At 41.3% G+C, this 12,929-nt stretch overlaps 2 protein-coding genes across 3 annotated transcripts; one reads left to right on the forward strand and one right to left on the reverse strand.

Annotated features, from left to right (window-relative positions):
• Positions 1–6,646: 6,646 nt before the first annotated feature.
• On the forward strand, positions 6,647–9,543 carry LOC4327565 (L-2-hydroxyglutarate dehydrogenase, mitochondrial). The gene is made up of 5 exons (XM_015793353.3): positions 6,647–6,962; positions 7,596–7,877; positions 8,245–8,681; positions 8,848–9,007; positions 9,082–9,543. The coding sequence occupies exons 1-5, from the start codon at positions 6,705–6,707 to the stop codon at positions 9,193–9,195; spliced, it is 1,251 nt and encodes a 416-aa protein (XP_015648839.1). The 5' UTR covers positions 6,647–6,704; the 3' UTR covers positions 9,196–9,543.
• On the reverse strand, positions 9,533–12,889 carry LOC4327566 (probable U3 small nucleolar RNA-associated protein 11). 2 transcript variants are annotated; one of them, NM_001406408.1, is made up of 9 exons: positions 12,665–12,889; positions 12,383–12,473; positions 11,844–11,935; positions 11,662–11,755; positions 11,475–11,554; positions 11,283–11,366; positions 10,867–10,966; positions 10,301–10,389; positions 9,533–10,219 (listed from the first exon to the last, which is right to left on the reverse strand). In NM_001406408.1, exons 1-9 carry the CDS (start codon positions 12,718–12,720, stop codon positions 10,216–10,218), a joined length of 690 nt encoding a protein of 229 aa, NP_001393337.1. In that variant the 5' UTR covers positions 12,721–12,889; the 3' UTR covers positions 9,533–10,215. The 2 variants fall into 2 exon arrangements, with proteins under 2 accessions (NP_001393337.1, NP_001393336.1); NM_001406407.1 differs by having other exon boundaries at positions 10,296–10,389.
• Between the last annotated feature and the right edge of the window lie 40 nt (positions 12,890–12,929).

Genomic DNA, 12,929 nt, shown 5'->3' on the forward strand with positions numbered 1-12,929 from the left:
TTGCGAATTAATTATATGCATGCATATTTGTATTAAGACGATAGTTGTTCTCTATATTTTAAAATAGAAGCGGTAAAAAACAATCAACTAATAATTGTCCAAACTGCAGGTGAAAAGGAAGCTGCATCTGCTGCACTTGCGCTGGAGAAAGCCACCGAGCTGAGCATGGGGAGGAAAAAATTGGAGTCAGCGGCCACCTGTTGCAGGCTTCTGGCCGAGCTGTACGAGGAGCAGAAAGAGTGGAGCAAGGCTATGATTCACTTCCAAGATGCCGCGTATAGCTATGGTGGCTGTGCGAGCGAGGAGTCCGTGTTCTATGCCCGCCACTGTATGCTCAAGGCTAGAGAAATTGCTCAGATCATTGCAGACGCAAAACACAATTAAATCTGTGCAGCTACGCAGCGGAGTGTTGATGTAACTTTGGTTTGGTTTAATGGAAGTGTTGATTACTCCCTCCATCTACTTTTGATAGTCATATTTTATCTTGACATACAGACCAATGATAAATAATTCTACTTATCATTCATTTAAACATGCTATTAGTCATTCCTCGTAAATAAGCGATTCATTAATATTTACATTTCTCAATACCCATGTAGCCAATCATGTGTGGAAGAATGGTGAGTCACACATTAAATTCGAGAAAATCATTAAGATGATAGGTTGTTGGATTGAAATATGCCTATCAAAAATAAACTTTTCAGATTTGGAAATATGACTATCAAAAGTAGATGTAAGGAGTATTACGAATGAGCTAGTGTGTCGGAATTCAGGTGCATATAGTATTTCTACGCCTACGCTGCTTAAAAAATTTGCATCATTCCGACGAAAATGCTCTTAATTGAGCAACCGATGAAAAACAAAAATATCGGATCTCACTCATTTCTTATCGACAACTAACCCCTCCGGCTCTCCCTATCCATTTCTTCTCTTCTCTCGCTCCCTCCACCACTCCGCCTTTCTTTTCTCGCTCCCTCCGCCGCTCCACATTGCCCCCTCCTCCCCCATCGCCTTTGCTACCGCCATTATTACCTCCGTCATGGCTCTGCTGCCCTTCACCTTCCTCTTCCTGTCCCTACGCCCCGCCATCCTCTCCGCTGCTGTCGTCTCCTCCTCTACTGTCGCCGGAGTCCCTGCGGACCGCGGTGGAGACGACCCAGGCTCAGGGCGACGACGGAGTATGATAGCGAGGAGACTATATTCGTCCACGAGAGTTCTAGAAGGCTCAGATCTAGATGACGGTGGCCCTTCTTCTTCTCTCACGTTCTAGAAGGGTAATGTGGTCGAGGACGATGTCGTCGCTTCACCGTCGGGAGTGCACAAGGGAGGAGCACCACAAGAGTGTATGGATGCGTTGTAAATTTTTCAATGTTTCATTTCATGCATCTAGATGTTTCATTAGTTCGAAAAACATGTTGCAGTAGGTTTTGGATGATGTTTTATTTTTTGTCTTCATTTTTTACTCGGATCTATAGATGTTTTAATTAATAATTTTAAATCATTTGTATCATCTGGTGATTAAATTGTGTTTCACTGTTTTCAAGAAACATTGTTTTATTAACTATTGGAATATTTTTTTTATGTAAGAGAGGAAACAACGTCCTATTTTTTCAAAAAAATCAGACAGCCGATTCGTAGTTGTTTCGTCAATCCGATCTTTTATTTTTCCGTAAAAGAAAACAGATGCATATACGGATATGTCCTGAGTCCTGACCCCTTTTCCTAGTCCGTATCCTAAACGCCGGACCTGTGACTGGCGTCTAAATCGATGTGTATAAAAATTAACCAAACAATGCGATATCCTCCGACTCTCTACGATCGAGTACGTACGTACGTCTCGATTAATTTAGGGCTCCGATCTTCCCCCAAACTCAATTACGTACCGACCGTGCTGCACGTAGCCTGCATGGGAAGCAGCGGAGGCGGCGGATGGGAGGACGCGCTGCGAGCGGAGATGGCGGCGGCGAGCCCGCCGGCCGAGGCGAAGGGCGACCGCCTGATGGCTCAGGCGCGGCGGGAGCTCACGGGGTTCTGGTCCTGCCTGTTGCCCGCCAGCGCCACCTACTCGTACGCCGCCGGCTTCTTCGAGGAGGCCGCCAAAGCCTATCGTCTCGCCAAGAATTGTCGGTTAATTAATTACCCGTCTCCATCCACATATGACATATATAAAAATCTTGATTCATGCATATATATATATACTTTCTGAACATTAACCTCATCGCATGCATGTGAATTGAATTGCAGGGAGAAAAGCCGCGTTGGCACATCACGAATATGGCACGTACTGTATAAAGGTCGGTGCCTTTATTCTTTTCAAAAAAAAAAATCCCTCAGTTAAAAAGAGGGACTGTTGCTTGCATATTAAAAATGCAAGACTACCATCCTCTCTAATCTCTATTAACATAGAGAAAACGAGAAGGGGAAGAAATCTAAAGGAGATTGAAGTACTAAGGCCATATTTAGATCATTCTAAAAAATTTTCACCCTGTCACATCGAACGTTTAAATACTTGTATAAAGTATTAAATATAGGCTAAAATAATAATTAATTATACAGATTGTGACTAATTTGCGAGACAAATCTTTTAACCCAATTACTCCATGATTTAACAATGTGGTGCTACAGTAAACATTCGCTAATGACGGATTAATTAAGCTTAATAAATTCGTCTCGTGGTTTACTGACGGATTATGTAATTAGTTTTTTTATTAGTGCCCGAACATCCTATGTGACACCCTATATAATACCCGATGTGACACGCCAAAATTTTATACCCCTGGATCTAAACATCCCCTAATTGTTCTACCGAACTCTCACAGTTAAAAAGATACTCTTTGTGGTACAAATTTATAAGCTAAAAAGGATAATTTTTAGACGAGAGGAAAACTTTAGTTTGAAGAGTAAAGACAACGTGTCTATATATATATATATATATATATATATATATATATATATATATATATATATATATATATATATATATATATATATATATATATATATATATACTGTTTTTATTTATGTGTTGTGAAGCGTTAATTCATCACAGTCCCACCAACTAATCCGTTATTAATTCAGCTACATGTGCTAATTAATTTTCTCAGATGGGTCGAGATTGTAGGCTGGCAGCTGCGGTGGTGCTATGGGAATCGGCGGAATGCCACATGCGGGATTTCGACCCGGACGACGAGCAAACCGCACGCGCCATCGAGAGCGACCTGAAGAGGTCGGTGCGCATGCTCGTCCTGGAGAACCAGCCGCAGCTGGCGGCGTCCGCCTGCGAGGAGCTAGCCCGGATGTACGTGGCGCGGAGGCGAGGGAGTGGTACGAGCGAGCCGCGGGGTACTGCATCCAGCTCTGCAGGCCCAGGGCTCTACAGGAAGCCGTCTCCGCCGCCGTCAGAGGAGCAGTAGCAGTAATGTTAGGCCCTGTTCAGATGTCATCCTAAAATTTTTCACCATGTCATATCGAACATTTGAACACTTATTAAAGTATTAAATATAGGTTTAAAAAAATAACTAATTGCACAGATTGCGACTAATTTGCGAGACGAATCTTTTGAGCCTAATTGCTCCATGATTTAACAATGTTGTGCTACAGTAAACATTTGCTAATGACGGATTAATTAGCCTTAGTAGATTCGTCTCGTGGTTTACCGACGGATTCTGTAATTAGTTTTTTTATTAGTGCCGAACATCATACGGCACCCTATATAATACACGATGTGACATGCCAAAACTTTACACCCTGAATCTAAACACCCTCTTAGTAAAGTAGTCCATTCGTCCCATAAAAAATCATCTAGTACCGAATGTAATATATCTTATTACTATGAATCTAGACATATGTATATTTAGATTTATGTACGTCTAGATTCGTAATATTAGAATATGGATTTATTTTTTATGGGACGAATGGAGTATACGGTAGTTAGAGGATTAGTATGATAGGACTGATTCGTTTAGAGTTATTTCTTCACTATCTATTATACTCTATATATATACAGGTTCACGAGGCTTAATACAATCATTCACGTTACTTTATGCGGTATTTTCTTCTCCCATTACAACTCAATAATGTTGGTGTTGAGGTCTCCATGTTGATTGCTTCTCTTGATTATATTTCCTTTCCAAGTCTCCTTGATGGAGTAGATATAAACATGAGTTAGAGCCCAATATGTTGTTATTACTAATTTTAATGATGGGAATACACGGTGCAGTACACTAAGACTGTGTTCTTTTCTTAGGGTTCCCAACCCCTCTCCCCGTGTTTCGCGCGCACGCTTTTCAAACTGTTAAACGATGCGTTTTTTTCAAAAAGTTTCTATATGAAAGTTACTTAAAAAAAATCAAATTAATCCATTTTTGAAAAAAAAAAGCTAATACTTAATTAATCATGCGCTAATGGACCGTTCTGTTTTCCGTGTGTAATGTTCTGGTTGGGAACCAGACATGCCGAACACATCCTAAAAAGTGTTAACCGGCTACCAAATTCATGTTGTAAGAAAAGGATTCCTAATACCTAAGATTCAAACAAAATTTTCTCTTAAATTACTTATCGAATCTACAATCCAATTACAAACATCGTGTTCGTTATAATTAAATCTTTATAAAAAATATTACACGATCATATTTTGATAAAAGAAAATATATATGTTGTAAATTACTTTCATTATATATGTAAATTACTTTATCTTATATGTAAATTATGTTTAGATTTGATTAAATTAGTTTCGACATTTGATTAATTTTATGAACGACTTATAATATGAAACGGAGGGAGTACTGTGTTCGCATTTCTTCTAACTTATTAAAAATTTAGCAATACCTACGACACCAAATTAGCTTTATTAAATATATTTCCATACAATGTTTATTTTGTATTGAAACTATTGCTATATTTCGAAAATGCTCGTTTTCGAGCGCCCAATGTGGGAAGATTGTATTGGGCGCTCCACTCGCTCCCTCATCCCTCTTTCTCCCTTCTTCTCTCTTCACTCCCTCTCTCTCTCTCTATCACGCATCGTGCACGAGCGACGCCGTGTGGAGCATCTCGAGGGCGACGGCTGTGGGGAGCGCGGCTGTGCATAACGCGACGCACATTACCGGGGGGCGCGTGCTTGGCGGTGCCCTCGTCGCTGGCCCTCGGGAGGACGGCGTAGCGCATGGCAGAGTGGATACTCTTCGAAGAGCGGATGGGCATCGCAGCGTTGAGCTCAGCCTCCACATCGGCAATCAGGGATGTTCAGTAGCAGCGCAAATCAAAGGAAAGGGAGGCAGAGGCATAGGAGGCCCGGATGGAGCAGGAAGCTGCTGGATTTGGAGGTCAAAGGCAGCTTTGCGAGGAAGGAGAGACTGACTTCGATTCGGCAGCCGCGGCCGAGCGCAGTGGGCGGAGGAGGACGTAGCTCCGGAGAGGAGGAATATGCAGTCTAGACCACGGGTGTGTGTTTTTCTTGCGTGTTTCAGCTAGTGTACTCGTGATGTTTCAATGGTGTTGCAGTGGATATTTCAATGGTGTTTCATATTTCTAACTTCGACACACAGGTTGTTGATGTTTCAATGGTTTCAAAAGCAATGTTTCAGCTAGTGTACTTGTGATGTTTCCCTTTGTATGGATCAAATGTTGCAGTGGATTTTTGATACTGTACAATAATTTATCTTGATGGACACGTGGTTTGTTGATGTATACAAGGGTTTAAGTGTTTCAATGGCTTTAAATCGTTTGTTGCATATGTTGAACCAAATTGTTTCAACTAGTGATCTGACCATGTTTCACTTTTTTTAAGAATTGAAACATTTTTTCGCTATTTGCAGAAACATTATTTTATATAGGGTGAAACAACGTCTGATTTTTGCAAACCGTTGTTTCATACGTTGTAGCAAAATCTTTCATAGGGTGATTTTATTGTGTTTTAGCTTTTTAAAAGATTGAAACATTTGTTTTATCTATTTGGTGAAACATTTTCGATCTATTTGGTGAAACAATGCGCGCACGATTTTTGAGAAAAAAATCGGAAGCTCGATTTATAGGCGCATCGGCTATATTTTGCTATAAGCAGAAGTTTAAAACGGACGAATTACTAATCCTATATACCTATACAAATCATCCCCACCCCACTACTAGAATTCTTTGCTTCTTGGTGCTTCCATGTCACCCTACTTTATCCCGACCGTTCAATCTCAATAAGCGATCGATCCATCCCGCATCGAGCCCTTCCCCACCACATCTCTCGCCGCACCGCATCCACGCCGCGTCCCACTTCGCCTCCTCCTCCTAGCACCTTGTGGTGTTTGAATCTCCTGAAAATGAAGATGAAGATGAAGATTAAGTATTTTACGCAAAACGATGTGGTAATAACGTGTGATTAATTGAGTTTTAATTATTACAAACTTGAAAAATGGGTTAATCTGATATTCTAGAACAACTTTAATATAGAAAGTTTTCACACGAAACACACCATTTAGCAGTTTGAAAAACGTGCCACTTTAATCTAAAATTTAATCCACCCTTTACATTACATTCGAACGGGTCACGGTGATGCTTACTCACCAACACCAAAAAGAAAAAAAAATGCTGTAATCCAGAAGAATTATCGTGCCGCTAACTCGGGGTTAAGCAGAGGTTATCGTCCCCGCCGCAGGTTAACCAACTGCCGGCGAGGTGAGACCGTGAGAGGAGCGGGGCGCGGTCGATACCCAGCCATGCTCCCGCTGCGGCGCTTTGCGGGGGCCTGCCGCCGGCGAGGCCTCGCCGGGATCGCCCCCGGAGCACCCCGGGAGGCGGCGGACGCGGTGGTGGTGGGCGCCGGCGTGGTCGGGCTCGCGGTGGCGCGCGCGCTGGCCATGGCCGGCCGCGAGGTGGTGGTGGTCGAGGCCGCCCCCAGCTTCGGCACCGGCACCAGCTCCCGCAACAGCGAGGTCATCCACGCCGGCATCTACTACCCTCCCGGCAGCCTAAAGGTGAGATCGGTTAATAATTTTGTGATTATGGGAATTTTGGATGTATCCCTGAAATTTGCTCTAGATGTTGTACTGTAAAATAGATTTAGAAAGGAATTTAGTCTATCACTGGAGCTTAGACATGTGAATATGTGATGGATTTGGGTTATTCATGCAAATCATTTGCAGGCAGTTTATCATTCTCACTGCTTGGGGTAGTTCACACTAATCTGAAAAAATTCAGGCTCGTAAGTGTCAGAGTTTGGGATTTGGGTTGTTACACAAATAATAGTATGGGATTTATGCATCTATTGTGCAAAGCATTCAACTAATTTACCAAGTGCAATGGCATGGTGAGTTCCATTACTGTTTTGGGTTTCCAGTTTCTATGCATCACACTGAACATTCTGGTTCATACCTGGCAAGTACACTATTCTATAATGGAACTGTAGGTTTTGTTGACTGTATGCTGTGATGAATCACTCATTGCTAAGGCATTTGATTGCGATGCTACAACTAAGAAGACAAGACTTTTCCCTTGAATAGTACAGAAGGGCTTAAGTTCTTATAGCTACATGGTACACAAAAAGGAACTTATTCAAACCCTATCACATTCGTGTTTTATTGATTTACCTACTAAATGTTCTTTTGTAGGCTAGTCTTTGTGTAAGAGGAAGGGAAATGCTCTACAAGTACTGTGCAGAACGAGAAATTCCCCATAAACAGCTCGGTAAACTCATCGTTGCTACTGGTGTTGCAGAGACGGCAAAATTGGACATGCTTCTCAAGAATGCTAAAGAAAATGGGGTGGATGATCTTCAGATGATGGAGGGTTCTGAAGCTATGGAGATGGAACCTGAACTTCGCTGTCTTAAGGCTTTACTGTCACCTCGTACTGGGATTGTTGACTCTCATTCATTCATGCTCTCCCTTTTGGTACTTGACCACTGTAAATTTAATTCTTTTGGAAGTTCTCTTTTCTGTTTGCACCATAAAATTTATAGTAGTATATAGCTAACGTGGGTTAAACGTAGGGCCTCTGCCCAATTGAAGCATTTTAGCTAGAAAGTCAACACTGCACAAAGAACTGTGTTTTTTTTTTTACATCAAAAGGGCTCCTTGCAATACCTCCAAAAAAACATATCTACACAATTTTTGGTCAACAGAAAGATGGAAATTATTTCCCTCCGCATGTTTAACTTTGAAATGGTGGCCATGTCAGTCCAGTTTATCTGCTTTGCATCATGCATAACACCAAACCATCCTTTACCTTCACATAATCTTGCTATTTCTGCTTATGCAGGCTGATGCTGAGAATTTAGGAACAGCCATATCTTACAACACAACGGTTACAAATGGATATATTGGAGATGAAGGCCTCGAGCTTCATATTTCTGAAAGCAAAGCACTGGAGAATCATTCTGTGGGCTCTCCTGTGTCCCCACAACTCATTTTGTTTCCAAAACTTCTGATAAATTCAGCAGGTTTGAGTGCGGCTCCACTTGCTAAAAGATTCCATGGCCTTAACCAAGTATTTGTGCCCCCTGCTTATTATGCGCGTGGATGTTACTTCACCCTTTCTCAAACCAAGAGCCCTTTCAGCCACTTGATCTACCCTCTACCAGAGGATGGTGGCATAGGGGTACATGTCACGCTAGATTTGAATGGTGTTGTTAGATTTGGCCCAGATGTTGAGTGGATAGATGGTGGTAAGGATGTCACGTCATGCTTCCTGAGTAGGTAAGAAATTCTAGTTTGTTGAGCTTGTGAACTTGCATTTCTGATTGTGCATATCTAGTTTATCTTTGTAATGGTCTCCACATTTACAATTATCCAATGGTTACTATGAAAGTGCTTCCAGTTTTGCAGACCATCTTACATAACCTTGGCATCTATTGTTCGTCAGGTTCGATTACTCAGTCAATCCTACCAGATGTTCTAAATTTTATCCTGTAATAAGGAAGTATTTTCCTAACCTCAAGGATGATTCTTTGGAACCCAGTTATTCTGGGATACGACCAAAGCTTTCTGGCCCGGGGCAGCCTCCTTCAGATTTTGTTATTCAGGTCCTTTTTGTTATAACATTTCTATAGCTCTCTTGCATATGAACTGGTTAACCTGAATTCTCTAACTACTGCAGGGGGAGGATATCCATGGTGTTCCTGGGCTGGTCAACTTGTTTGGAATAGAATCCCCTGGTCTGACGTCAAGTTTGGCTATTGCTGAATACATTGTTTCAAGGTATTTGAGATGAGAGCCCCTCGAGTCAACACTTCATACTTTGTTTCAAGGTATTCTCGCCTTCATGCGGCGCGGAAGCCGGCAGGGTCATGTGAATCACATTACTTGTGTATTTATGATTGTGATCTTTGTTTGCCCTTTGCATCAACAAAACACCTTTCGGCAACTTGATAGGCTTGCAAGGCAATTCTTGTATTCCTTGTTTTCTTTTCTTTCTTTTGAGGATTTTGCAAGCTGTGTTGCAAGTGTTATATTTTGGCAGTTTGGCTGAGATCCGAACTTAGCTATTGCAATAATGTATAGAGAAGCACGAAAACTGGCATTCAAATATGCAATACTGTTATCTTTTTGCTGTGCATAACCCCTTTTTTTCTGGAGAATATATCAAATACTTCATACACTAAAGAGTGGCTTGTTCACTCCACTACCAGAATAAACCTTACTAAATTTTGGTATTGTCAAATTTTTGTTGGTAGGGTAACAAACAAATAGGATTGCACTCACAAAAATTACACCAAAATTTAGTAAGGTAATTTGGTAATTCCGGAACCTTCCACTCACAAAAATTACACCAAAATTTAGTAAGGTATCAAAGCCAATGACACATTGATATTTTGACTTTACCAAAGAATGGCATTACTAATATTTGGCTCTACCATCAAATGGTATGTTTTTTTTCCGGCAAAGTGAACACGCCCTAATTCTGGTGGCACTGTGCTTGCTAACCTTGGAATGTTGATTACGGACGATGCGTGAAGATTCGGACCGTTTAGGTTCTCAATTGTTGATGTAGTTACCCAACATTTTGTAAAAAGCAGAGGTACATCACATCAGTAGCAGGTAGCAGAAAGTGGTATCCAACATGGATCCACAAATACAATCAAGTGAAGGCTATGAAGAGAGACGGTTGTGGAGGGGCACTGCTACATGTAAATGCATTAGAATTCAAGAAAATAAACAATAGTCTCCGTTTGCTTTAGGATCTACTGGTTACTCCATATATTCTCAATGATTCCATTGTAAGCCATTCACATCATCTGAAGATCGATGAACGACGGTAAGTGGAAATCAATAGGTCAGCAAGGAAGTAAGAGCAAAAGACAGCAATTGTACCTTACCGCTTCCGTTGTGCTCGCCACTTATAAACAGGCCGGGATGTTTGATTCTCAATCTCATCCTCACGGAGTTTTCTTTTCCGTCCAGGTTTCTACCCCAAATTAGAAAAGTTAGTAGTTGAACAGTTAAACAATATAAATATTCAATCAAGTTTAAATAGAAGCGATCATAGAATATCCTGTACCATCAAATACCTGCTCAAAAAATCTCACAAAATACTTTGCAGATTCTAAATTCAGGCCATTTTACGCTTATAGTGCTTCTGAAATATGATCAGGTTCAACTGACTTGCTTAACTCACAATATGTTAAGTGCAAACATTGAACTTCACTAATTTTATTTAAGAGAAACTGCAAAAAAATGCATAATTGACTATATACCAAACAGTGAGCAAGTTCCATCCAAACAGTTAGCATTTATTTGCACCCAACCAGCATCAATCATTCAATCCAGTTTCTTACCACTTATCATTGTACCATTCTAAGTAAACTTCAACTCACCAAAGTACTTAGAAAGACTTACACCTATGCAAAGATAAGAACTCTATTTAATGACAGATATCCAATACCTTCAACTCTTTCTGCAAGGCCATGTCTGCATACAGTTTCTCAAGCTTTTGAACCCTCTGTTTCCTCTCCTCTAACTCCCTATAGGACGAAGCAGTTTTCCTGGAAAGGATTTGATGGCAGGATAAGTTCATCATGTAGTGGTCAATGCACTAAAGTGCACATGGTAATTCTTTAAGCTGGAGAAACAAACTCATACAACACAAAAACATTACAACTAAGTAGTTTCGTTATGGCAAGCACATCAGTGGTGAACAGGACATGCACGTACACAAAAACACGTACATTCATTAACTAAAGGTAGTTTTCCAACAAAAGATGAAAACAAGTACCTCATTAAGTAGATAAAGTGTGGAACTGGTTGTTCATGAGTATAATACTAATAATTAACCTTGTTCCAAATAGAAGTGCCATGTACCTCTTTATACGGGAAGGGATGTTGTCCAAACCAAGTGAACTGCTCTTTTGTTCTATTCTAGATTGTATTTCTTTGACCTCTTCTCTGAAACAAAACAAATATTCAACTCAACATTGACATAGGCTTAGCTAGCTAACAATTCAAAATGGCAACGACAAATTTGAAACTCAACATGAATGTAGTGGCATGTACCTGTCTTCAGCAAAGTAAACATGCTTGTTTGGTCGCTTGTTGTCTAGTTCATGAAGCATGGAGCTTAATTTTTCAATTTTCTACAACGGAGTCAAATTCAAAATTAGGATAGAATAAATCATTTAACCTGAAGAGTTCCTCCTCAGTATACTTGTTTGCTTTAAATATGCTGAACATCATCACAAACCTTCTTTTCACTCTGAATACCCTGAAGGATGTATCCCATATCTTTAGTTTTTAGCAGCATGAGTTCATCTTCAGTATACTTGTTTGCTTCAGGCCTTGTATATGACAGTCCAAATTAAAATTAAAACACGAAGTACTAGTAGTTCAAGCCATAAACTACAAAAAGAACCAAGCTGTACATACTTAGGCCTATGAATTCCATCAACAGTCTTGCTGTTGATCATCTTAAAATAGAACTCATCAGGGTTTCTAAATGATGCCTTCTCCTTCAATTTCTGTAATTAAGCAGGAACACATAGGTTAGGACAGTTGCACTATTCATAATCGCAAGAAATATAACAACAAACAGAAGAAAATGTTCTGTATCCCCTACGTCCTAAACTGTTCAACTGTTCAAATATGGTGATGTCTCCCTACAGAGGAGACTAAACTTTAACTTACACCATCCAAAGTCTAAGATTTAATTTGCCTAATATTCCTAAAAGCAAATACAAATCTCCCAAAATCCCCCTAAATGTCAATAATAAATAGCTCCATTATCAGGGAACGGCTAGTCAATCTCACAGAATCGTTGAAAACAGAAAATCGCTTAGCACACACAATTGAGACAATAGAATGTTGGATGGTTATAGGAGTAACATGCAAACACTTGCAGTTCTGGTAAAACGTAGCTAATTTCCCGAGTTTCCTAAGCGCCAGAAACGTCAAGTGTAGAACCATACCCTGATGGTTTCCTCCTTCTGGTGGAAAGCCTTCGCCCGAACGATGTAGTCCTTGTGCTTCTCCAGAAGCCCGAACTTCTTCCTCGACTCCCTGACAAACCCCACCACAATCCCAGGTCAGTCCAGAAATCCGGCACACAACACAGAAACTGCCGCAGAGCGCATAAGAAAATCCCTTCAAGTGGCGCCCGCGCACCCAGCGGCGGCGCCATGGCATGCAGAATCGAACAAGATCAGAGCAGGCTCGAGGTCTGAAGCGTTAGTGGGTGGAGATGAACTTACGGCTGGGCGCGCTCCTTGTGAGCGCGCCGCTGGATCGCGTTCCGCAGCGAAGACATCTTCCTCTCCCTGCCGCTGCCTCGCAAACCTCCTCCTCGTCGTCCTCCTCCGATGGATCAGGCAGATTGGGCGGCTGGTCTCTGTCGATTTTTCGCGGATTTGGGAGTAGCGACGCCGTGGGGAGGAGAGGGAATCCGGAGAAGAGGAAGGGGGAAGGGGAAGGAGGAGGAGAAAGCTAGGGTTCAGGGTTTGGGCCCTTTTAGGCGAA

This window comes from Oryza sativa, chromosome 1 (assembly GCF_034140825.1).
Source record: "Oryza sativa Japonica Group chromosome 1, ASM3414082v1".
NCBI lineage: Eukaryota > Viridiplantae > Streptophyta > Magnoliopsida > Poales > Poaceae > Oryza > Oryza sativa.